We start from the raw sequence: 19,332 nt of genomic DNA on the forward strand, positions 1-19,332 counted from the left end.
TCAGTTGGCCATCAGTGGTGTAGTGTAGCTGGGGCGGCAGTCCCCCCCGGCATGTGAAGGCGCCTTGGCCATCGGGCACCCCGTCCCCGCCCAACATGCGCAAGCTATCCCTGCGCTGCTCACCTACCCCACATACGGTGCCGGGCGTTAGTCCCCCGCTCGCACCTACCCCTCCACCCATTGCGGGCCTTTCACCTACGCCCACGCCGCCCACTACGCCCGCACGTCGTCTGGTTGCCTCGCGCTCTCTGGGTTCAACATCGTCACCTCCGCTGACGCCCCCCGTGTCACAGTACAACATCCCACCGTGCCTGCCCTCACACCAGCACCACGCCCAGCTGCCGCCCACCCCCGGCCCGCCCTCACATCGCTCACTGCCTGCCCTCCACGCCCATCATGTGCAGAACGACGCCCAGGCCCACCATTCCTCTCACCCGACACTGCATGCCCATCATCCTCTCCCAGATGCTCACCCTCACCACTCGTCTCACCCCGTCCTGCTCTCTCAGTCCCCTCACTCCTCCCCACCTGCCAACCGGCCACCTGGACACTTCTCCCATGCCTCAGCGCTCAGCGGGCACCAGCACCCACGGCAGCTGCCCGGCCTTCCGCGGCACCACACCATTGGTGGCGTGGGGAGCGGCCGCATCCTGCCCTCTGCCCCGCACCACGACACGTGTGGTGCCCCCGTGGTCACTACCACCACCCCAGGCAGCCCCGCTCACCCCATCACCACCACCATGTCCAGCCTGGCGGCGCGTCCTGCCCACGTCCTGCACTCCGCCTCCTACAAGTACAGCCTGGACGTGCCCCGCGTCAACTTGCGTGAAATGCGTAGCAACACGTACCCACCCCCGGGCACGGACGGATCTTCGCCTTCCCAGTCCTCCTCCACTAGTGGCGGTGGCTCTGGCGGCTCCCAGAACTCGCCCTCAGACTTGTACCCGCCCTTGTCACCGCGACTGTCGCCTGGCGGGGCGATGCTGGTACTGGCGGGGCGTATGTCACCCCAGGTGCCGCCTACGTCGCCCGCCTCCCTGGTGCCCCCACACTCCCCGGGACCTCGCTCCTCACTCTCATCCTCAGTGTCTTCATCTTGTGCCACCTCGCCCGTGCCCCGCCTTTCTCCGGTGCCCCGCTCACCCGTGCACGCCTCCGTTACTCTCGCACAGTCCGCCCACACCTCCCCCAGCCCAGCCCATGCCTCGCCCAGCCATACCCATGCTTCCCCCATGGCACGAGGCTCACCAGTGCCGCCCACCCGCAGCTCGCCCACGCCCACCTTTCACGGATCACCTGTACGGAGAAAGAGCGTCATGTCGGACCCAGGGTCTCCCATGCTCCGACGGACAACCCGCCCACCCCTGCAGCGCTCTCATGCTACCGCTGGGTAAGATGACCTCACCTTTTTCTTGGGTCCTAGACTGATGATGACAATGTCCACACCCAGCTGCCTCATTTCCACCCCACCCCATCCGTTCTTAACTCCTGTTATACGTATTTTGTCAACACAACTACGTCACTCTTTTCTTTTCCACTTTGTCACAACACAACTACCTAATTCTTCCCCCTCTGTATCCACTCTTGTCAACACAGCCTCACTCGTCGCCTCCACTACACACTTTTCTACCATCCCCCCCCACACAGCCTTTTTTCCACTAGGCACTAAAGACCTATTTCCCCTACGTGACAGCCTTTACCCCCAAGTTTCCTGCACCAGGAACCCTCGTGTCGTATAAGTGGAAACTGAGAGGGAAAGAGTCTCGACCAAATTGACTTTATCTTATACCTGGACAATGTGTTTTACTGTATATTCTGGAGGAGATAATAACCGTGTTGAGTTGTTAGTCTCGCAAGCCAGTCATCTCGGGTTGGTTTCCCTTCCGGAGTGTAGCACTTAGTATACTTCTGGTACACTGTACACTTAGTATACTTTTGGTACACTAGTCACTATACACTTAGTATACTTCTGGTACACTGTACACTTAGTATACTTTTGGTACACTAGTCACTGTACACTTAGTATACTTCTGGTACACTAGTCACTGTACACTTAGTATACTTTTGGTACACTAGTCACTGTACACTTAGTATACTTCTGGTACACTAGTCACTGTACACTTAGTATACTTCTGGTACACTAGTCACTGTACACTTAGTATACTTTTGGTACACTAGTCACTGTACACTTAGTATACTTCTGGTACACTAGTCCCTGTACACTTAGTATACTTCTGGTACACTAGTCACTCTACACTTAGTATACTTCTGGTACACTAGTCCCTGTACACTTAGTATACTTCTGGTACACTAGCCACTGTACACTTAGTATACTTCTGATACACTAGCCACTGTACACTTAGTATACTTCTGATACACTAGTCCCTGTACACTTAGTATACTTCTGATACACTAGTCACTGTACACTTAGTATACTTCTGGTACACTAGCCACTCTACACTTAGTATACTTCTGATACACTAGTCACTGTACACTTAGTATACTTCTGGTACACTAGCCACTGTACACTTAGTATACTTCTGGTACACTAGTCACTGTACACTTAGTATACTTCTGGTACACTAGTCCCTGTACACTTAGTATACTTCTGGTACACTAGTCACTGTACACTTAGTATACTTCTGGTACACTAGCCACTGTACACTTAGTATACTTCTGATACACTAGTCCCTGTACACTTAGTATACTTCTGATACACTAGTCACTGTACACTTAGTATACTTCTGGTACACTAGCCACTCTACACTTAGTATACTTCTGGTACACTAGTCCCTGTACACTTAGTATACTTCTGGTACACTAGTCCCTGTACACTTAGTATGCTTCTGGTACTAGTCCCTGTACACTTAGTATACTTCTGGTACACTGAATCCCCTATTACACTTAGTATACTTCCTGGTACACACTGGTCCTGTACACTTGGTATACTTCTGGTACTAGTCCTGTACGCCAGTATACTTCTGGTGCACTGGTCCTGTACATGTATACTTCTGGTACACTAGTCCCTGTACATAGTATATACTTCTTAATTTACACTAGCCACTGTACATAGTATACTTCTGATACACTAGTCCCTGTACATAGTATACTTCTGGTACACTAGTCCCTGTACACTTAGTATACTTCTGGTACACTAGCCACTGTACACTTAGTATACTTCTGGTACACTAGTCACTATACACTTAGTATACTTCTGGTACACTAGTCACTATACACTTAGTATACTTCTGGTACACTAGTCCTTGTACACTTAGTATACTTCTGGTACACTAGCCACTGTACACTTAGTATACTTCTGGTACACTAGCCACTGTACACTTAGTATACTTCTGGTACACTAGTCCCTGTACACTTAGTATACTTCTGGTACACTAGCCACTGTACACTTAGTATACTTCTGGTACACTAGTCCCTGTACACTTTAGTACTTCTGGTACACTGGTCCTGTGCACTTGGTATGCTTCTGAGTACACTAGTCCCTGTACACTTGAGTATACTTCTGGTACACTAGTCCTCTGCACTTGGTATGCTTCTGGTACACTGGTCCTGTACATAGTATACAGTACACACTAGTCCTGTACACTTAGTATACTTCACAATTTTACTGGTCCTGTACATAGTATACTTCTGGTACACTGGTCCTGTACACTTGTTATGCTTCTGGTACACTAGTCCCTGTACATAGTATGCTTCTGGTACACTGTACATAGTACTTTTGGTACATAGTCACTGTACACTTAGTATGCTTCTGTTTACCTGTTGCACTTAGTATACTTTTGGTACACTAGTCACTATACACTTAGTATACTTCTGGTACACTGTACACTTAGTATACTTTTGGTACACTAGTCACTGTACACTTAGTATACTTCTGGTACACTAGTCCCTGTACACTTAGTATACTTCTGGTACACTGTACACTTAGTATACTTTTGGTACACTAGTCACTGTACACTTAGTATACTTCTGGTACACTGTACACTTAGTATACTTTTGGTACACTAGTCACTATACACTTAGTATACTTCTGGTACACTAGTCACTGTACACTTAGTATACTTCTGGTACACTGTACACTTAGTATACTTCTGGTACACTAGTCACTGCGCACTTAGTATACTTCTGGTACACTGTACACTTAGTATACTTTTGGTACACTAGTCACTGTACACTTAGTATACTTCTGGTACACTAGTCACTGTACACTTAGTATACTTCTGGTACACTGTACACTTAGTATACTTCTGGTACACTGTACACTTAGTATACTTTTGGTACACTAGTCACTATACACTTAGTATACTTCTGGTACACTGTACACTTAGTATACTTTTGGTACACACTAGTCCCTGTACACTTAGTATACTTCTGGTACACTAGTCCCTGTACACTTAGTATACTTCTGATACACTAGCCACTGTACACTTAGTATACTTCTGGTACACTAGTCCCTGTACACTTAGTATACTTCTGATACACTAGTCACTGTACACTTAGTATACTTCTGGTACACTAGCCACTCTACACTTAGTATACTTCTGATACACTAGTCACTGTACACTTAGTATACTTCTGGTACACTAGCCACTGTACACTTAGTATACTTCTGGTACACTAGTCCCTGTACACTTAGTATACTTCTGGTACACTAGCCACTGTACACTTAGTATACTTCTGGTACACTAGTCCCTGTACACTTAGTATACTTCTGATACACTAGTCACTGTACACTTAGTATACTTCTGGTACACTAGCCACTGTACACTTAGTATACTTCTGATACACTAGTCCCTGTACATGGTATACTTCTGTTTACTGGTCCTGTACATAGTATACTTCTGGTACACTAGTCCCTGTACACTTAGTATACTTCTGGTACACTAGCCACTGTACACTTAGTATACTTCTGGTACACTAGTCACTGTACACTTAGTATACTTCTGATACACTAGTCCCTGTACACTTAGTATACTTCTGGTACACTAGCCACTATACACTTAGTATACTTCTGGTACACTAGTCCCTGTACACTTAGTATACTTCTGGTACACTAGTCCCTGTACACTTAGTATACTTCTGGTACACTAGTCCCTGTACACTTAGTATACTTCTGATACACTAGCCACTGTACACTTAGTATACTTCTGATACACTAGTCCCTGTACACTTAGTATACTTCTGGTACACTAGTCCCTGTACACTTAGTATACTTCTGGTACACTAGTCACTGTACACTTAATAGTTAAATAATTACGCCATCACGTTTACTTGTTGATGTTAAGAGCTGTTTGGAGGACCCCTAACACTTAAACACCCAGGCTGGCCACACTCAACAGCAAAAGGCTCGTCTGGCCACACTCAACAGCAAAAGGCTCGTCTGGCCACACTCAACAGCAAAAGGCTCGTCTGGCCACACTCAACAGCAAAAGGCTCGTCTGGCCACACTCAACAGCAAAAGGCTCGTCTGGCCACACTCAACAGCAAAAGGCTCGTCTGGCCACACTCAACAGCAAAAGGCTCGTCTGGCCACACTCAACAGCAAAAGGCTCGTCTGGCCACACTCAACAGCTCGTAAGAATGATCAACATGCATTTCTGCCAACTGTGAAATGCATCGGTGGCTCTTCAAACTTGTCTCTTGTTGGAGCTAAGTTGTTTTATGCCACACGGAGTTGAGAAACAGTGGCGTGGCGGCCATACTGGGTCACGGGGGAAGAATTGTTACCCTGAGATGATGTGCGTAATGGTCCAATCCGATACCGTATTAGGTCTGGTTAGGTGAGGTTACTTCCCTTGGGTTCAAGAGAGATCATTTGGGTTAGGCAGGGTTTCCTTTAGGTCAGGAGAGGTCATTTAGGTTGTTTTACTTCCCTTAGGTCAGGAGAGGTCATTTAGGTTAGGTTACTTCCCTTGGGTCAAGAGAAGTCATTTAGGTTAGGTTGCTTACCTTAGGTCAGGTTAGGCTACTTCAGTTAGGTCAGTAGAGGTCATGTTAGGTTAGGTTACTTCCCTTGAGTCAGGAGAGGTCATTTAGGTTAGCTTACACTTCCCTTAGATCAAGTCAGGTCATTTAGTTTAGGATATACTTCCCTTAGGTCAGGTTAGGTTACTTCCCTTGGGTGAGGAGAGGTCACTTAGGGCAGGTCATGTGGAGGAGGTTAGGTTAGGTCAAGTCACCGAAAACACGGTAAATCCATTGGAATATTACTCAGGTGATCAGGTGGGAGATAATGCATGCAATTGTTTCAGCGGACCAGCAAGCACAGGTCCCTCACTACTCGCTCACCCACCCTGCCCTCACTACTCGCTCACCCACCCTGCCCTCACTACTCGCTCACCCACCCTCTCCTCACTACTCGCTCACCCACCCTGCCCTCACTACTCCCTCACCCACCCTCTCCTCACTACTCGCTCACCCACCCTCCCCTCACTACTCGCTCACCCGCCCTCCCCTCACTATTAGGTGCTGACGAACAATTTGGTGGGCGGGCGTCACTGTGGTCGTCGTCAGGGTGTATAGGTGGTTGTATTGGCACTACTTCCGGGTCGTTACGTGGCTTCCTCTCCCCTCCCCGTGTATGTTTATGTATGTATGTATGTATGTATGTATGTATGTATGTATGTATGTATGTATGTATGTACTGGTGTATGTGTGTGTTATCTCTCGCCTTCTCTGAGTGTGAGAATCAACACAGCTGTATATTGGTTTCGTGGTCCACAAATACAGGTACACGAGACGTGGGTTTAGACCACGGTGCTCGGGGTTAGGTTAGGTTAGGTTAGGTTAGGCAAGGTTAGTGTAGTTGGCAGTGGTAGGTTAGTGTATGTGGTAGGACATTGTAGTGAAAGGTTAGTGTAATGTAGTAGGCTAAGTTAATGTAGAGTTAGATTAGGGTTAATTTAGCGAAGGATTACGTAAGGTCTAGTCAACGTTAGGTGAGCTGAAGATTAAGGTAGATTTTCATTTATGTGGGATTAGGTTGATTTACCGCTGTGATTATGTTACCTTAAGGTGTGATACAGAGATTGGTCTGGATCAACAGGTTACGGTGAGTTAGTGGGGGCGGTGTGCCAGAGGAGTGGTTGATGAGGTCGTGGGATGGGCCGTGAGGGAAGAGTAGTTGGAGATGGAGTGGGTCGTAGGGGGAGGGTTGTGAGTGTTGGGTCGTGGGGGTTGTAAGGAGAGGGTCGTGGGGGTTGTAGGGAGAGGGTCGGGGTTTGTGAGAAGAGGGTCGGGGGTTGTAAGGAGACGGTCGTGGGGGCTGTGGAGGAGAGGTCGGGGGGCTGTAGGGAGAGGGTCGTGGGGGGAGAAGAGGGTCGGGGGCAAGGAGTGGAGAGTGGGGGGGGGGAAGGAAGAGAGGGGGTGGGGGCCAAGGGGAGGGAGGGGGTTGGGGCGAGAGGGTCGTGACGGCTGTAAGGAGAGGGTCGGGGGGGTTGTAAGGAGAGGGTCGTGACGGCTATAAGGAGGGCGTGGGTCTGTTTATTTGTCTGTCAGTCTAGTGTGTGTGTGTGTGTGTGTGTGTGTGTGTGTGTTCTAACCCACCATCTTGTATTGTGTTTCTACCTAATCTAACTTAACCTTAACTAACTCAACCTAACCTAACCAAACCCTACATAATCTAACCTAACCATACCTGACTTAACCTTACTCTGCCTTTTTCTTCTTTCTTCCTTCTTCTTTCTTCCGAGTATATAAGATCCCAAGTTCGGAAGTTAATTAGTGAAAGAGAAAATGAGAAGAATGAAAGTTGATAAAGTTGGATAATGGAGCGTTTAAGGCGAGACTTGGCTAAAAGCGGAGAGGAAGAGGCGACGGTGTGGAAGATGGGGGAGGGAAGAGGAGAGGGGTGGAGGGAGGGTAGAGTTGGCGTGGAAGAGGGGGAGAAAGGAAGAGGGAGGGTAGAAACAGGAAGAGTGGAGGAGGAGAGAGGAAGGTGGGTGTGGAGACGGGAACAGACTGGAGGAGGGGAAGAATTAGCAGTAGAGAGAAGTAGGAGACGAGGAGGAGGAGTAGCAGAGAGGAGCAGGAGGAGGAGTAACAGGCAGAAGTAGGAGAACGAGCAGCTGAGAGAAGTAGGAGAGGAGGAGGAGTAGTAGCAGATAGATGTAGCAGCGAGAAGTAGGAGGAGGAGTAGCAGCGAGAAGTAGGAGGAGGAAGAGTAACAGCGAGAAGTAGGAGGAGGAAGAGGAGGAGGAGGAGGCTATAAAAACAGGTATCCCAGCAGGTGAAATAATTACCAAGGGTGGCTGGAGCCGACTGAGTTCGTAAACAAGATCTCACAGTCCCACGCACACGCTTGTTATCAGCCGATACCTGGTAAACACCTGTGCAATTAAGAATCACGTATCACCTGAAGATCAACCCCCCCCCCCCTTCCTTTTCCCAGCTAACCTAACCTAATATAACCCAATCTAATATGACCTAATCTAATCTAAGCTAGTTTTAATCTAATCCATCCCCTCCCGCACAGGTTAATTGTCTTGTCTCATCACCTGTCCCTCTACACACACGAAATAAAACTTATGAAATCACGCCCCGATCTTGTGTATGTTAGAGCGTGTCGAGCAAGACTCTATACCATATCTTTAAGGAGAACAAAGTAACAGTGTTGAATATTGGATAACACTATGGATAAGGATACGGCGTGATAAAAATGAAGACGAGACAAAACAGTAGAGAGGAATGAGGTAATATAGAAGAAGAATGACGTAGTGGTTATTGAAGAGTTGTCGTGGAGGAAAGAATTACAGTGGAATGAAAGAAGATTGAGTAGAGGAGAATGTGATAATAATGGATGAGCGAGAGTTGCGGAGAATAAGATAAATAAGTGATGAAACGAAGATATAAAGTGGTGGAAAGGAATGAGAATTAGGGGCGTGAGTGGCTCAGACATACATACATACATACATACATACATACATACATACATACATACATACATACACTACCAACCAGCTAGCTAAACAGGCACATCCAGCCAGAAAGAGACAGACAGACAGGCAGACAGACAGCCATTCAACCAACCAAAGAGATAGCCAGCCAGCGAAACAGACATGCAGACAGCCAGAGACAGACATGCATCCAGTTAGAGACAGACATGCAGACAGCCAGAGACAGACATGCAGACAGCCAGAGACAGACATGCAGACAGCCAGAGACAGACATGCAGACAGCCAGAGACAGACATGCAGACAGCCAGGACACAGACATGCATCCAGTTAGAGACAGCTAAACAGAGAGGGCGTTCCTATAACCGACTAACATGGGTGAAGGCGGAGCAGGGGGACACTTGGGGGGGGGGAGAGTTATGGTGTCTGTCTGTTGAGGTCGTCTCTAAGGTGCCATTATTTATATGTTTTGAGAGTAGTTGGTGACTGGCAACACTGTGAGGAGGGGCGGTGGGTGACTGGCAACACTGTGAGGAGGGGCGGTGGGTGACTGGCAACACTGTGAGGAGGGGGGGTTGGTGACTGGCAATACTGAGTTATGGTGGTTGATGAATATGGCAATTCTGAGTTATGGTGGCTATGGCAACCCTGACTTATTGTGGTTGATGACAGTGACAACCCTGATTTATGGTGGTTGGTGGCTATGGCAACCCTGATTTATGGTGGTTGAAGACTATGGCAACGCTGAGTTATAGTGGTATTAAATTGGTGCTTAGTTGTTTTTCAAAGGAAAGAGTTGGCGCATAGTGTTGTTGTTGTTCAGTGGGAGGGAAGGAGAGGTGGTGGTAACTGGAGGGAAGGCAGGAGGGTAGGAGAGATACCTTCCCATCTCCATCTACCACAATTAATATCAATCACTATCACCACCTACCTACCACCATCTATTACTAACCACTATCACCTAACCTACTACCTACCATCAACCACTACTACCACAACCACCATTTACCATACCAACCACCCACCAGAACCACCTACTACTTGCCATCAACCACTACTACCACAACGACCATTTACCATACCAACCACCCACCAGAACCACCTACTACCTACCATCAACCACTACTACCACAACCACCATTCACCTTACCACCCACCAACCACCCACCACAACCACCCACTACCACCAGCAACCACCCACCACAACCACCCACTACCTCCAGCAACCACCCACCACCTCCAGCAACCACCCACCACCACCAGCAAGCACCCACCACAACCACCCACCACAACCACCCACTACCTACCACCATTCACCACCCACCGCCACGGATAAGCTGCCCCACCTAGCTCACTTGGGTGCAAAACTTAAACCTTGTGGATATTTCCCTCTTGTGGGTCTCGTAACTGCGGCTCTCCATGTTCTAAAACCTTTACGGATTAGGCCGGCACCTTTTTTGTTGGGGAGGGGGAAGGGGTGGGAAGGGGAGGGCAAGGGGAAGACTAATTTGAGAGTGAAGTACCTCGAATGTGGGGTAAGCTTTATTGAATTATTTTATAGATCACCTGAAGTTTAGACCCCCCCCCCTTGATTATTTCACCTGAAGGATTAAACATTCTTGACTACCTGAGTGAAAGTTAGGTGAGGTTAGGTCAGGTCAGGTCGAGTTGGGTGGGGTTAAGTAAGGCTACGTTGAATTAGATTAGGTTACGTTAAGTTAGATTAGATTGTTAGGTGAGGTTATGCTAGGTCAGGTCAACTTAGGTGAGGTTATGCTAGGTCAGGTCAACTTAGGTGAGGTTATGCTAGGTCAGGTCAACTTAGGTGAGGTTATGCTAGGTCAGGTCAACTTAGGTGAGGTTATGCTAGGTCAGGTCAACTTAGGTTAGGTCAGGTCAGGTCAACTAAGGTTAGGTTAAGTTAGGTTAGGTCAGGTTAGACAGTGTTTATCTCACCATCAATAAAATAGGGAATGTACAGTATAGTAATAAATTGGGTATTGTATTTTTTGCATTGTCCGCCGTGTGAGATAGTTTTAAATGGACGAAACTGGGAGAGTATTGTTTCATGGTTCATAGACTAAACCAACACTTTTGTGGTGGAGAGAGAGAGAGAGAGAGAGAGAGAGAGAGAGAGAGAGAGAGAGAGAGAGAGAGAGAGAGAGAGAGAGAGAGAGAGAGAGAGAGGAGAGAGAGAGAGAGAGAGAGAGAGAGAGAGAGAGAGAGAGGAGACTGTGTGTGTGTTGGCGTAGATAAACTCCACTTTACCGTCAATAAATCCTCTCATTCTGTATTGTTTTGGTAGTCAGTTTGGATTGGTGTGTCTGCTCTCTGCTTTTTTGCGTCGTTTTCTGCTGTTTTTGTCGTCTTCTGTTGACGTTTCCCGCTGTCTTTGGTAACCTCTTTGTCTGCTGCTGTGTTTCCTCTCTGTTGTTGTGTCTGCTGTATAAGCTTCTGTTGTATGCTGTTAGCTGGTGGTGCTGTTACCTGTTTTAGCTGACGGTGCTGTTGATAGCTGTGTTAGCTGGTGGCGGTGCTGCTGTCCACCCCCCCTCCCCACACTCCCCTCCCTGTCTTCCCCGCTATCGATTCTAGCGGCTGTTTCTCTCCCGACGGATGCACGGTGGAGAGAGAGAGAGAGAGAGAGAGAGAGAGAGAGAGAGAGAGAGAGAGAGAGAGAGAGAGAGAGAGAGAGAGAGAGAGAGAGAGAGAGAGAGAGATGAAAATGTACAAAGAACTCGATAAAAAAGGAAGTGGAACGAAGACACTGAGGAAGGACGAGAGAAAGTAGTGATAGAGACATAGATAAAGATGGAGAAGAATGAGAGAAATAGGAAGAACCCCACCGACAGAAGGAAGTAATACACAGGGGGAATAATTAAAACAGCAGGAAAGAGAGAGAGAGAGAGGAAAGGGTGGGGAGAGGCAGGTGTGGAGACAGGGGAGAGACGATGAAACCTAGGGTGTGTAGAAGGGAGAGAGAGAAAGGGTGAACATTAGCGGGGAGAAAAGGGGAGGGGGAGAAAAGGTCAGGTTAGAAGGAAAGTAATAAGAGCAAGAGGAGAGTGAGATGAAGAAGAGGATAAATAGAGGAGAAGGTAAGAGGGGAGGAGGAAGAAGGGAAGAGGAGAGAGGAAGGAGGTAGGGGAGGAGGTAAGACGAGGAGGAAGAATAAAGGGGGTGGGAGAGGAAAGAAGGAAGGTGAGAGGATGAGGAGAGAGAAGATTAGGACAGACGCTAGTGTGTAAAACCTGGGAAGAGGAATCCAAGAATAATTTTATGTGAAAGAGAGAGAGAGAGAGAGAGAGAGGGAAAGAAAGAAGAAAAGAGGGAAGGAAGGAAGAAGGGTGAAAGAAATCAAGAAAGAAGGAATGAAAGAAAGGGCCACATATGGAGTGAAGAGGGGGCGAGTATAGGACAAGAGGGATGGGGAGGAGATGGACTCGGGAGAACGTGGCAAAAATAAGAGAAGACGGAGGAGATGTGGAGGATCAGGATAGGGAAGGGGGGGAGGAGGAGGGAGAGAGTGCAAAGACAGGGTAGGAAGGGGAGAAGACAAGGTAAGAGAACAGGCACGCAGGGAGAGTAGGCAGGAAGGGAGGGAGAGCTGACATGTAGGGAGGGAGAGAGAGGAGGCAGGTACGCAGGAGGGAAAGGAGGCAGGCACGCTGGGAGGAGGAGAGTAGGCAGGAAGGGAGGGAGAACTGCTGACATGGTGGGAGGGGAGAGGAGGCAGGCACGCAGGGAGGGAGAGTAGGCAGGGAAGGGGAGGGAGAACTGACATGTAGGGAGGGAGAGAGAGGAGGTAGGCACGCAGGAGGGAGAGGAGGCAGGCACGCAGGAGGAGGGAGAGTAGGCAGGAAGGGAGGGAGAACTGACATGTAGGGGAGAGGGGAGAGAGAGGAGGTAGGCACTGTGAGGGGAGAGAGGAGGCAGGCACGCAGGGAGGAGGGAGAGTAGGCAGGAAGGGAGGGAGAGGCAGGCACGCAGGGAGGAGGGAGAGCAGGCAGGAAGGGGAGGAGAACTGGACATGTAGGAGGGAGAGAGAGGAGGCAGGCACGCAGGGAGGGGAGTGGAGGCAGGCACGCAGGAGAGGGAGGGAGGCAGGCACGGTGCGGCACATGCAGGGGAGGGAAGGAGAGCAGGCAGGCAGACAGAGGGAGGGAGAGCGGCAGGCAGACAGGAAAGGAGCGAGGAGGGAAAGCAGCCATACAGAACCAGCCAGCCAATGAGGGGGGAGGAGAGAGGGAGAGAGAGCAGGAGGAGGAAGAGATATATATCAAGTCTGGATGGTCAAGATGGTAAGAGCTGGCTGGGTGCTGGTGTAGGGAGGGGGAGTTGAGGGAGTGTGTGGCAGCTGGGGAGACGCCTATAATTTTGTGTATTCATGTAGGATGTTATTATGAAACCTCTGTGGTGATGGAAGGTTAGTGTATTATAGAGTGGGGGGAGTGGATGAGTGGGGTTGGTGAAGTGAGTGGAGACATAGATGAGTGGGTGAAACAGTAACACAGTACAGTTGTTTCATACTTAAAACTCTTTTCGTGGTTAATTTCTGGTCCATAATGTAGGTATCTTTTGATGTAAATTATTACCTCTCTCCTCTCCTGCTGACGGTGTGTGGTAGGGGGACACTTACTACCTCCCCTTGAAGTCCTGTACTGGCGGGGCCCGAGCGAGGTTGTTTCTGGTAGTCGGTTGAGTTGAACTGGATCCTTTGTTCCATCCGCTGGTGTTCCAGAGACGCGTGTCTACATCGCTGAGTTTGTTTTGTGGATATTCCTACATGTATTTGTACTCCTGAATAGACGATATTTTAATGGGAATTCTTAAAGGTAAAACTTATGACTTGTAGCTTTTTCCCCGTATATAAAACTTGATTTGTCTATGATATGAGCGTCTGATAATGTTTTCTAAGTCATTTCTCCAGCTTAAACAGGAATTGTAAGAACCTAACTGATTGACTTATCGACTAAGGATATCACCCTGTTTTAGCGTCCTTTACAACTGTCTCAATTTGTGGAAGTTTTGATTTATCGATGGTTTTCTAGTGAATCGTCATACCCACATCCAACCAGGAGTCAGGAGTCACTCATATTTCTACGATTTGTCACGGTTACTGAGGACGCCAGACTGTCGTTTCGTCAGTAGAGAGTCGAAGGTCCTCAAAGAAATACTCCCATCATGTTTATTCTCTTAACCATGAGTCTTATATATTCATGGTGCTCACCGTTCGTCTGGCCTTATTTAGACTAATGGCTTCCCGCACAATAATTCAAGTTTTATTGGGACCATTGCAACCAAGCTTCGTATGTAAATTCTTTATACACCGTTGATGAACCGTATCGATTTTGGGGCGGGGGGTCGGGGCTGTCGGCCGTCCCGCTGATGGCTCTAGTTTCCGTGTTGCCTTGATGGTATCGTTGGGGTGATAGATGGTGCCCAGACCACACAATTATACTGACGTTTGTTATAATGATTTTTATTATGTAATTTAATACTACTAGGGAAATATGATACTATTAGCTACTACTACTATTACCGCCAACAACCTTTTATACTACTATAACTAACTATTGCTACTTCCACTTATACTACTACTACTACTGCTGAGCGTTCGTGCATATATGGCGTTTTCGAAATGTACGTTTTGCAGTGTGTGTGTGTGTGTGTGTGTGTGTGTGTGTGTGTGTGTGTGTGTGTGTGTGTGTGTGTGTGTGTGTGTGTGTGTGTGTGTGTGTGTGTGTGTGTGTGTGTGTGTGTGTGTGTGTGTGTGTGTGTGTGTGTGTGTGTGTGTGTGTGTGTGTGTGTGTGTGTGTGTGTGTGTGTGTGTGTGTGTGTGTGTGTGTGTGTGTGTGTGTGTGTGTGTGTGTGTGTGTGTGTGTGTGTGTGTGTGTGTGTGTGTGTGTCACAGAGAATGGTTTACACTTTTTATAGCAGATGTCACGAGCCCATTAATGTCTTGATCATCCTTAGGATAGGTTAGGTTAAGTTGCTTAGATCATGTTAGGTTAAGTTTGGTTGGTTAGGTTAAGTTACTTTGATTAGGTTAAGTTGTTTTGAGTAGGTTAAGTTGCTTAGATTAAGTTAGTTTGACTTGGATTGGTTAACTCATTAATTTACTTTACAAATACAAACAATGTGACGTTCTCCGACCAATCCCACGCTGGCTGACGGGCGCTCTCTACCCGTGTGTGTGAAAAGAGCCAAGAAAGGGAGAGCCATTTTGAGGATTTGGCCAAGGGAGTGTTACCGAGGCTGGCCACACTAATTGAAACCGGAGTGACGTGTTTTTAAATAGTATTAGGATGGAGGAGGGGGTGAGAGTGAGGGAGGATGAGGGAGTGACAGTGAGGGAGTAGGAGGGAGTGAGAGGGAGCAGGAGGGAGTGAGGGAAGAGGAGAGAGTGAGGGAGGAGGGAGTGAGTGAGGGAGCAGGAGGGAGTGAGAGTGAGTTGATATTGTTGTGGTGGTGAGAAAGAGTGAAATATTGTAAGTGTATTGGGGATCTTGTGGTTGTGGTAGAGAGAGGTGGTGTGGGTGTCTGACGGTAATGTGGTGGTGGAGGAGAAGGTGGGGGTGAGAGTAAGGCGGTATTGTAGTTGTGGAGAGAGAGAGAGTCTTTGTGATTTTGGTGGTTGTGGTAGTAGTTGCGGAGAGGGAATGTGAGGAAAGAGTAAAATAAATGATAAAAGTGTGACGACGGGCACGAGAGAAAGGGGGATAGAGACCATGTTTTTCCCGGAGGCTGGGGAATACCCGTCCCTAGAGCCTTGACCCCATGGCCTCGCATCTCGTTGAGGTTGGTTGCCCACACACACACACACACACACCTCCGGTAACACAAGACACTTAGCTAAAGTCAAAACCATAAGTTGTGTAGACATCTAGGTTGGGGGTGCTATAGGTTGGGGTGCCACTTATAGGTTGGGGGGGTGCCAATTTATAGGCTGGGGGTGCCACATCAAGCTTGGGGGTGCCACATCAAGGTTGGGGGTGCTACATCAAGGTTAAAGCACATCAAGTTAGTACCACATCAAGGTTGGGGGTGCCACATCAAGGTTGGGGGGTGCCACTATAGGTTGGGGTGCCACATCAAGGTTGGGGGTGCCACTTATAGTTGGGGGTGCCACTTATAGGTTGGGGTGCCACATCATGTTGGGGTGCCAATATCTAGGTTAAAAGCTACATCAAGGTTAAAAGCACATCAAGGTTGGGGTGCACATCAAGGTTGGGGTGCAAGCATCAAGGTTGGGGGTGCCACATCAAGGTTGGGGGTGCCACATCAAAGTTTGGGGGTGCCACATCAAGGTTGGGGGTGCCACATCAAGGTTAAAGCACATCGTTGGGGTGCCACATCTAGGTTAGTGCCACATCAAGGTTGGGGGTGCCACATCAAAGTTTGGGGGTGCCACATCAAGGTTGGGGGTGCCACATCAAGGTTGGAGGTGCCACTTCCGTTCACATCAAATCTTATATCTTTATGGGACTGTCGGAGGTAAGGGGAGTAGGCCTGTCGTACCCAGTTAAATCCTGTTAAAACCAGTTAAATCCAAGCAAAGTTCCATAGGAAACCCCTGTTAAACCAGCAATCCTGTTAAAACTCCAGTAAATCCTGCTAAAACCAGTTAAACTCGTTAAACCCCAGTTAAATCCTGTTAAAACCAGTTAAATCCCGTTAAAACCCAGGTAAATCCCGTTAAAACCAGTTAAATCCCGTTAAGACCCAGGGATATCCCATTAAAACCCAGGTAAACCCCATTAAACCCACCCAGATTAACCATTACATGTTCTGTTTACACTTAGGAGGGTTCAGGTGCTGTGTAAACTTACCCTCAATTGCCCAGGTTCAGGTGTAAGCCCAGATAAGCTTCGGCTCCCCCAGGTGTTGAATGAAATTAACCTGACCTTGTGGCAATTATGCGGACTCCACGCGTCTGAGGGTATGATATACACTGATTGGTCCGTGCTCTATATGACAACTCTCTGTAATTGTGGTGCAGGTTAGGTGGGCAGGGAGTAGGTCGTGGTTGCAGGATGGGGAAAAGTTGTAATGTAGGTTCTGTGGTAGGGAGTAGATCGTGGTTGTTAGTTGGGGGTGGAGGAAGGTTGGGGTGTAGGTCAGGTGGTAGGTACTAGTTACAGGGTGGGAATGGTGAGAAGAATCTGGTGCAGGTTAGGTGGTAGGGAGTAGGTCGTGATTGCAGGTTCGGGATAAGGGAAGATTGCTGTGTGATGTAAGGCTGACCATAGGAGTGGTGGTCGGGAGGTGAGTCGTGTGGCGTGGTCGAGTTTGTGTCGGGAGAAAGGAAAGGTGATTAACTGTGGCAGGCTGGGAGGAAGGAAGGAAGGTTGGCCTGACCTGACCTAGCTCCTGGGAGGGTTGAGGTCAGGTGTGGACATGTCCGGGGAGGGAAGGTGTAGTGAGGGAGAAGAGAAGCAAGGTGTGGTAAGGGAGGGTAGGCGGGAAAATATAGTGAGGGAGAAAAGTGAGAATGATGAGGGAGGAGGGAGAGAGAAGCTGCAGTGAGGGAGAGATGTAGAGAAAGTTTAGTGAGGGAGGAAGAAAAGGAAGGAGGGAGAAGGGATGGTAAAGTAAAGGGAGCGAAAGGCAGCGTGAATGGGTGGCAATAGTTTGGGAGGGAACAGTCGTGTGTGTGTAGAAAGAGGACTGTTTTGGTGTGTTGTGGTGTGAAGTAGGTCAGGAAGGGGGGGAGGGGGAGGGGAGGGTCGTCTGGTGGTGTGTCAGATATCGGAATTCCACTTGTCTTTTCGTTATCCAGTTTCTGGTACTCGTTGACCCCTGGCCCAGATGGACAACACGATATCCCAACTATTTTTAGCAGCCGAGGGATTGTTTTACGGTGACAAACATCCTTACAGTCTCTCCCCCTCCCCCGTCCTAAATCTTACCACAAACCGTTACCTACACAACACCGGAGATAAGACTGACCTTGTGGGCTCCCAGATTTTTTTTTTAAACTGTGGGGGATATTTTTAGAACATATCTGGTTATGGTAGAGTCTCAGTTTAGTTTTGAAGCCACATTACTTTAAACCGTTACTACCTTCACTACTGGGGAGATAAGAATGATCTTGTAGGTTTCCAGAGATGCTTATATATTTCTGTTAAGGATGTTGTTAGAGTAAATAAAGGTGATGATCGAGTCTCGGTGTAGTTTTGACGACATTGGACCCACCTTCGTTATACAAATCATACGGGAGACTTGACCAGAGGAAGAGAGATTTCGACTTTCTTGTTGTTTTAGCATTTCTCGTCACCTACACTATTCTTGCATCACTCCCCCCCCCCCCATTCTGCCGTTTATTAAAGTTTCTGGTCTTTTTGTTCCACCTCACACCGAAAATAGAAGCAGAGGAAGGAAGGATAACAGATAGACAGTGTAGGGGATGAAAGCCAATTTAGCGAAAGTAATTCCTTGATTGCCACTTTAAAAAAATGAGTTTTTCCTTACAAATGGCGTGAATTTACTTAAATCAGTGGAGCCGTAGGTTAAAATAGGCGCTAATGTCAGCACCTTTTAAAGTCATAATTTAATATAGGCGTTAATGTTAGCACCTTTGAAAGCCATAAGTTAAAATAGGTGCCAATGTCATTATCTATTAGAGTCCATCACACAAATAATGGCGGTTGATCCAGCGCCAAGTAGTGGTCACCCACGAAATTTAATAGTGAGGCCTCAGGAGTGGGTAGTGAGGTGGTGTTGGTGGGGGTAGTGGAGGGTGTTGGTGGGCGCAGTAGGGGTGTTGGTGGGGGTAGTGGAGGGTGTTGGTGGGGGGGTGGGTTCCGATAGGGTTTTTATTGTTAATATTCCTCGTGACTGGAGACGTGGGACCATGATAGAGATATTGACTTGTATCTCGAGTTCGCACGAAGAAAATTTGTCGTAAGAGACCTTTTGAGAATCCGACTCTAGTGCTGTTATTTTTTGACAATGTTTATGTAATTTAACTAAAGTCAAATTATTGTGCATGATCAGACACTTCCAGGAACTTGAGAGGAAATTTTAATGTAAGATCCTTTTATGAATCCAATTTTAAGTGCTGATTTAGACCATATTTGTGTACTTAAGATCAAAATTTGACATAAGATCTCTTTGAAAATTCCGGCTCGTGGGTGTGTGGGCGAGGCTGGCTTTTTAATGATATTGACGGGAACAGCTCGCTCACCCCACAAACGCCATCTAATGAAATCGAAATTAAACCATATTGGAATCTAGCTGAATATCATGATAGGTTTAAGGCCAAAGTGGTATGTAGGTGCTCCTCTACCCACGAGCATTCGACTTATGAACATTCAGAGTTACAAACAGCAGTCCTCTACCCACGAACATTCGAACTTATGAACATTCAGAGTTACAAACAGCAGTCCTCTACCCACGAACATTCGACTTACGAACTTTA

The 19,332-nt window shown here is 47.8% G+C and overlaps 1 protein-coding gene across 1 annotated transcript; it reads left to right on the forward strand.

The window, feature by feature from the left end:
* Window positions 1-740: 740 nt before the first annotated feature.
* LOC121873758 (leucine-rich repeat extensin-like protein 5) lies at window positions 741-5,696 on the forward strand. The gene is made up of 2 exons (XM_042377458.1): window positions 741-1,390; window positions 5,387-5,696. Exons 1-2 carry the CDS (start codon window positions 741-743, stop codon window positions 5,694-5,696), a joined length of 960 nt encoding a protein of 319 aa, XP_042233392.1.
* The last annotated feature ends 13,636 nt before the right edge of the window (window positions 5,697-19,332 follow it).

The sequence above is a fragment of the Homarus americanus genome, unplaced genomic scaffold (assembly GCF_018991925.1).
Source record: "Homarus americanus isolate GMGI-L3 unplaced genomic scaffold, GMGI_Hamer_2.0 scaffold51730, whole genome shotgun sequence".
Classification (NCBI taxonomy): Eukaryota; Metazoa; Arthropoda; class Malacostraca; order Decapoda; family Nephropidae; genus Homarus; species Homarus americanus.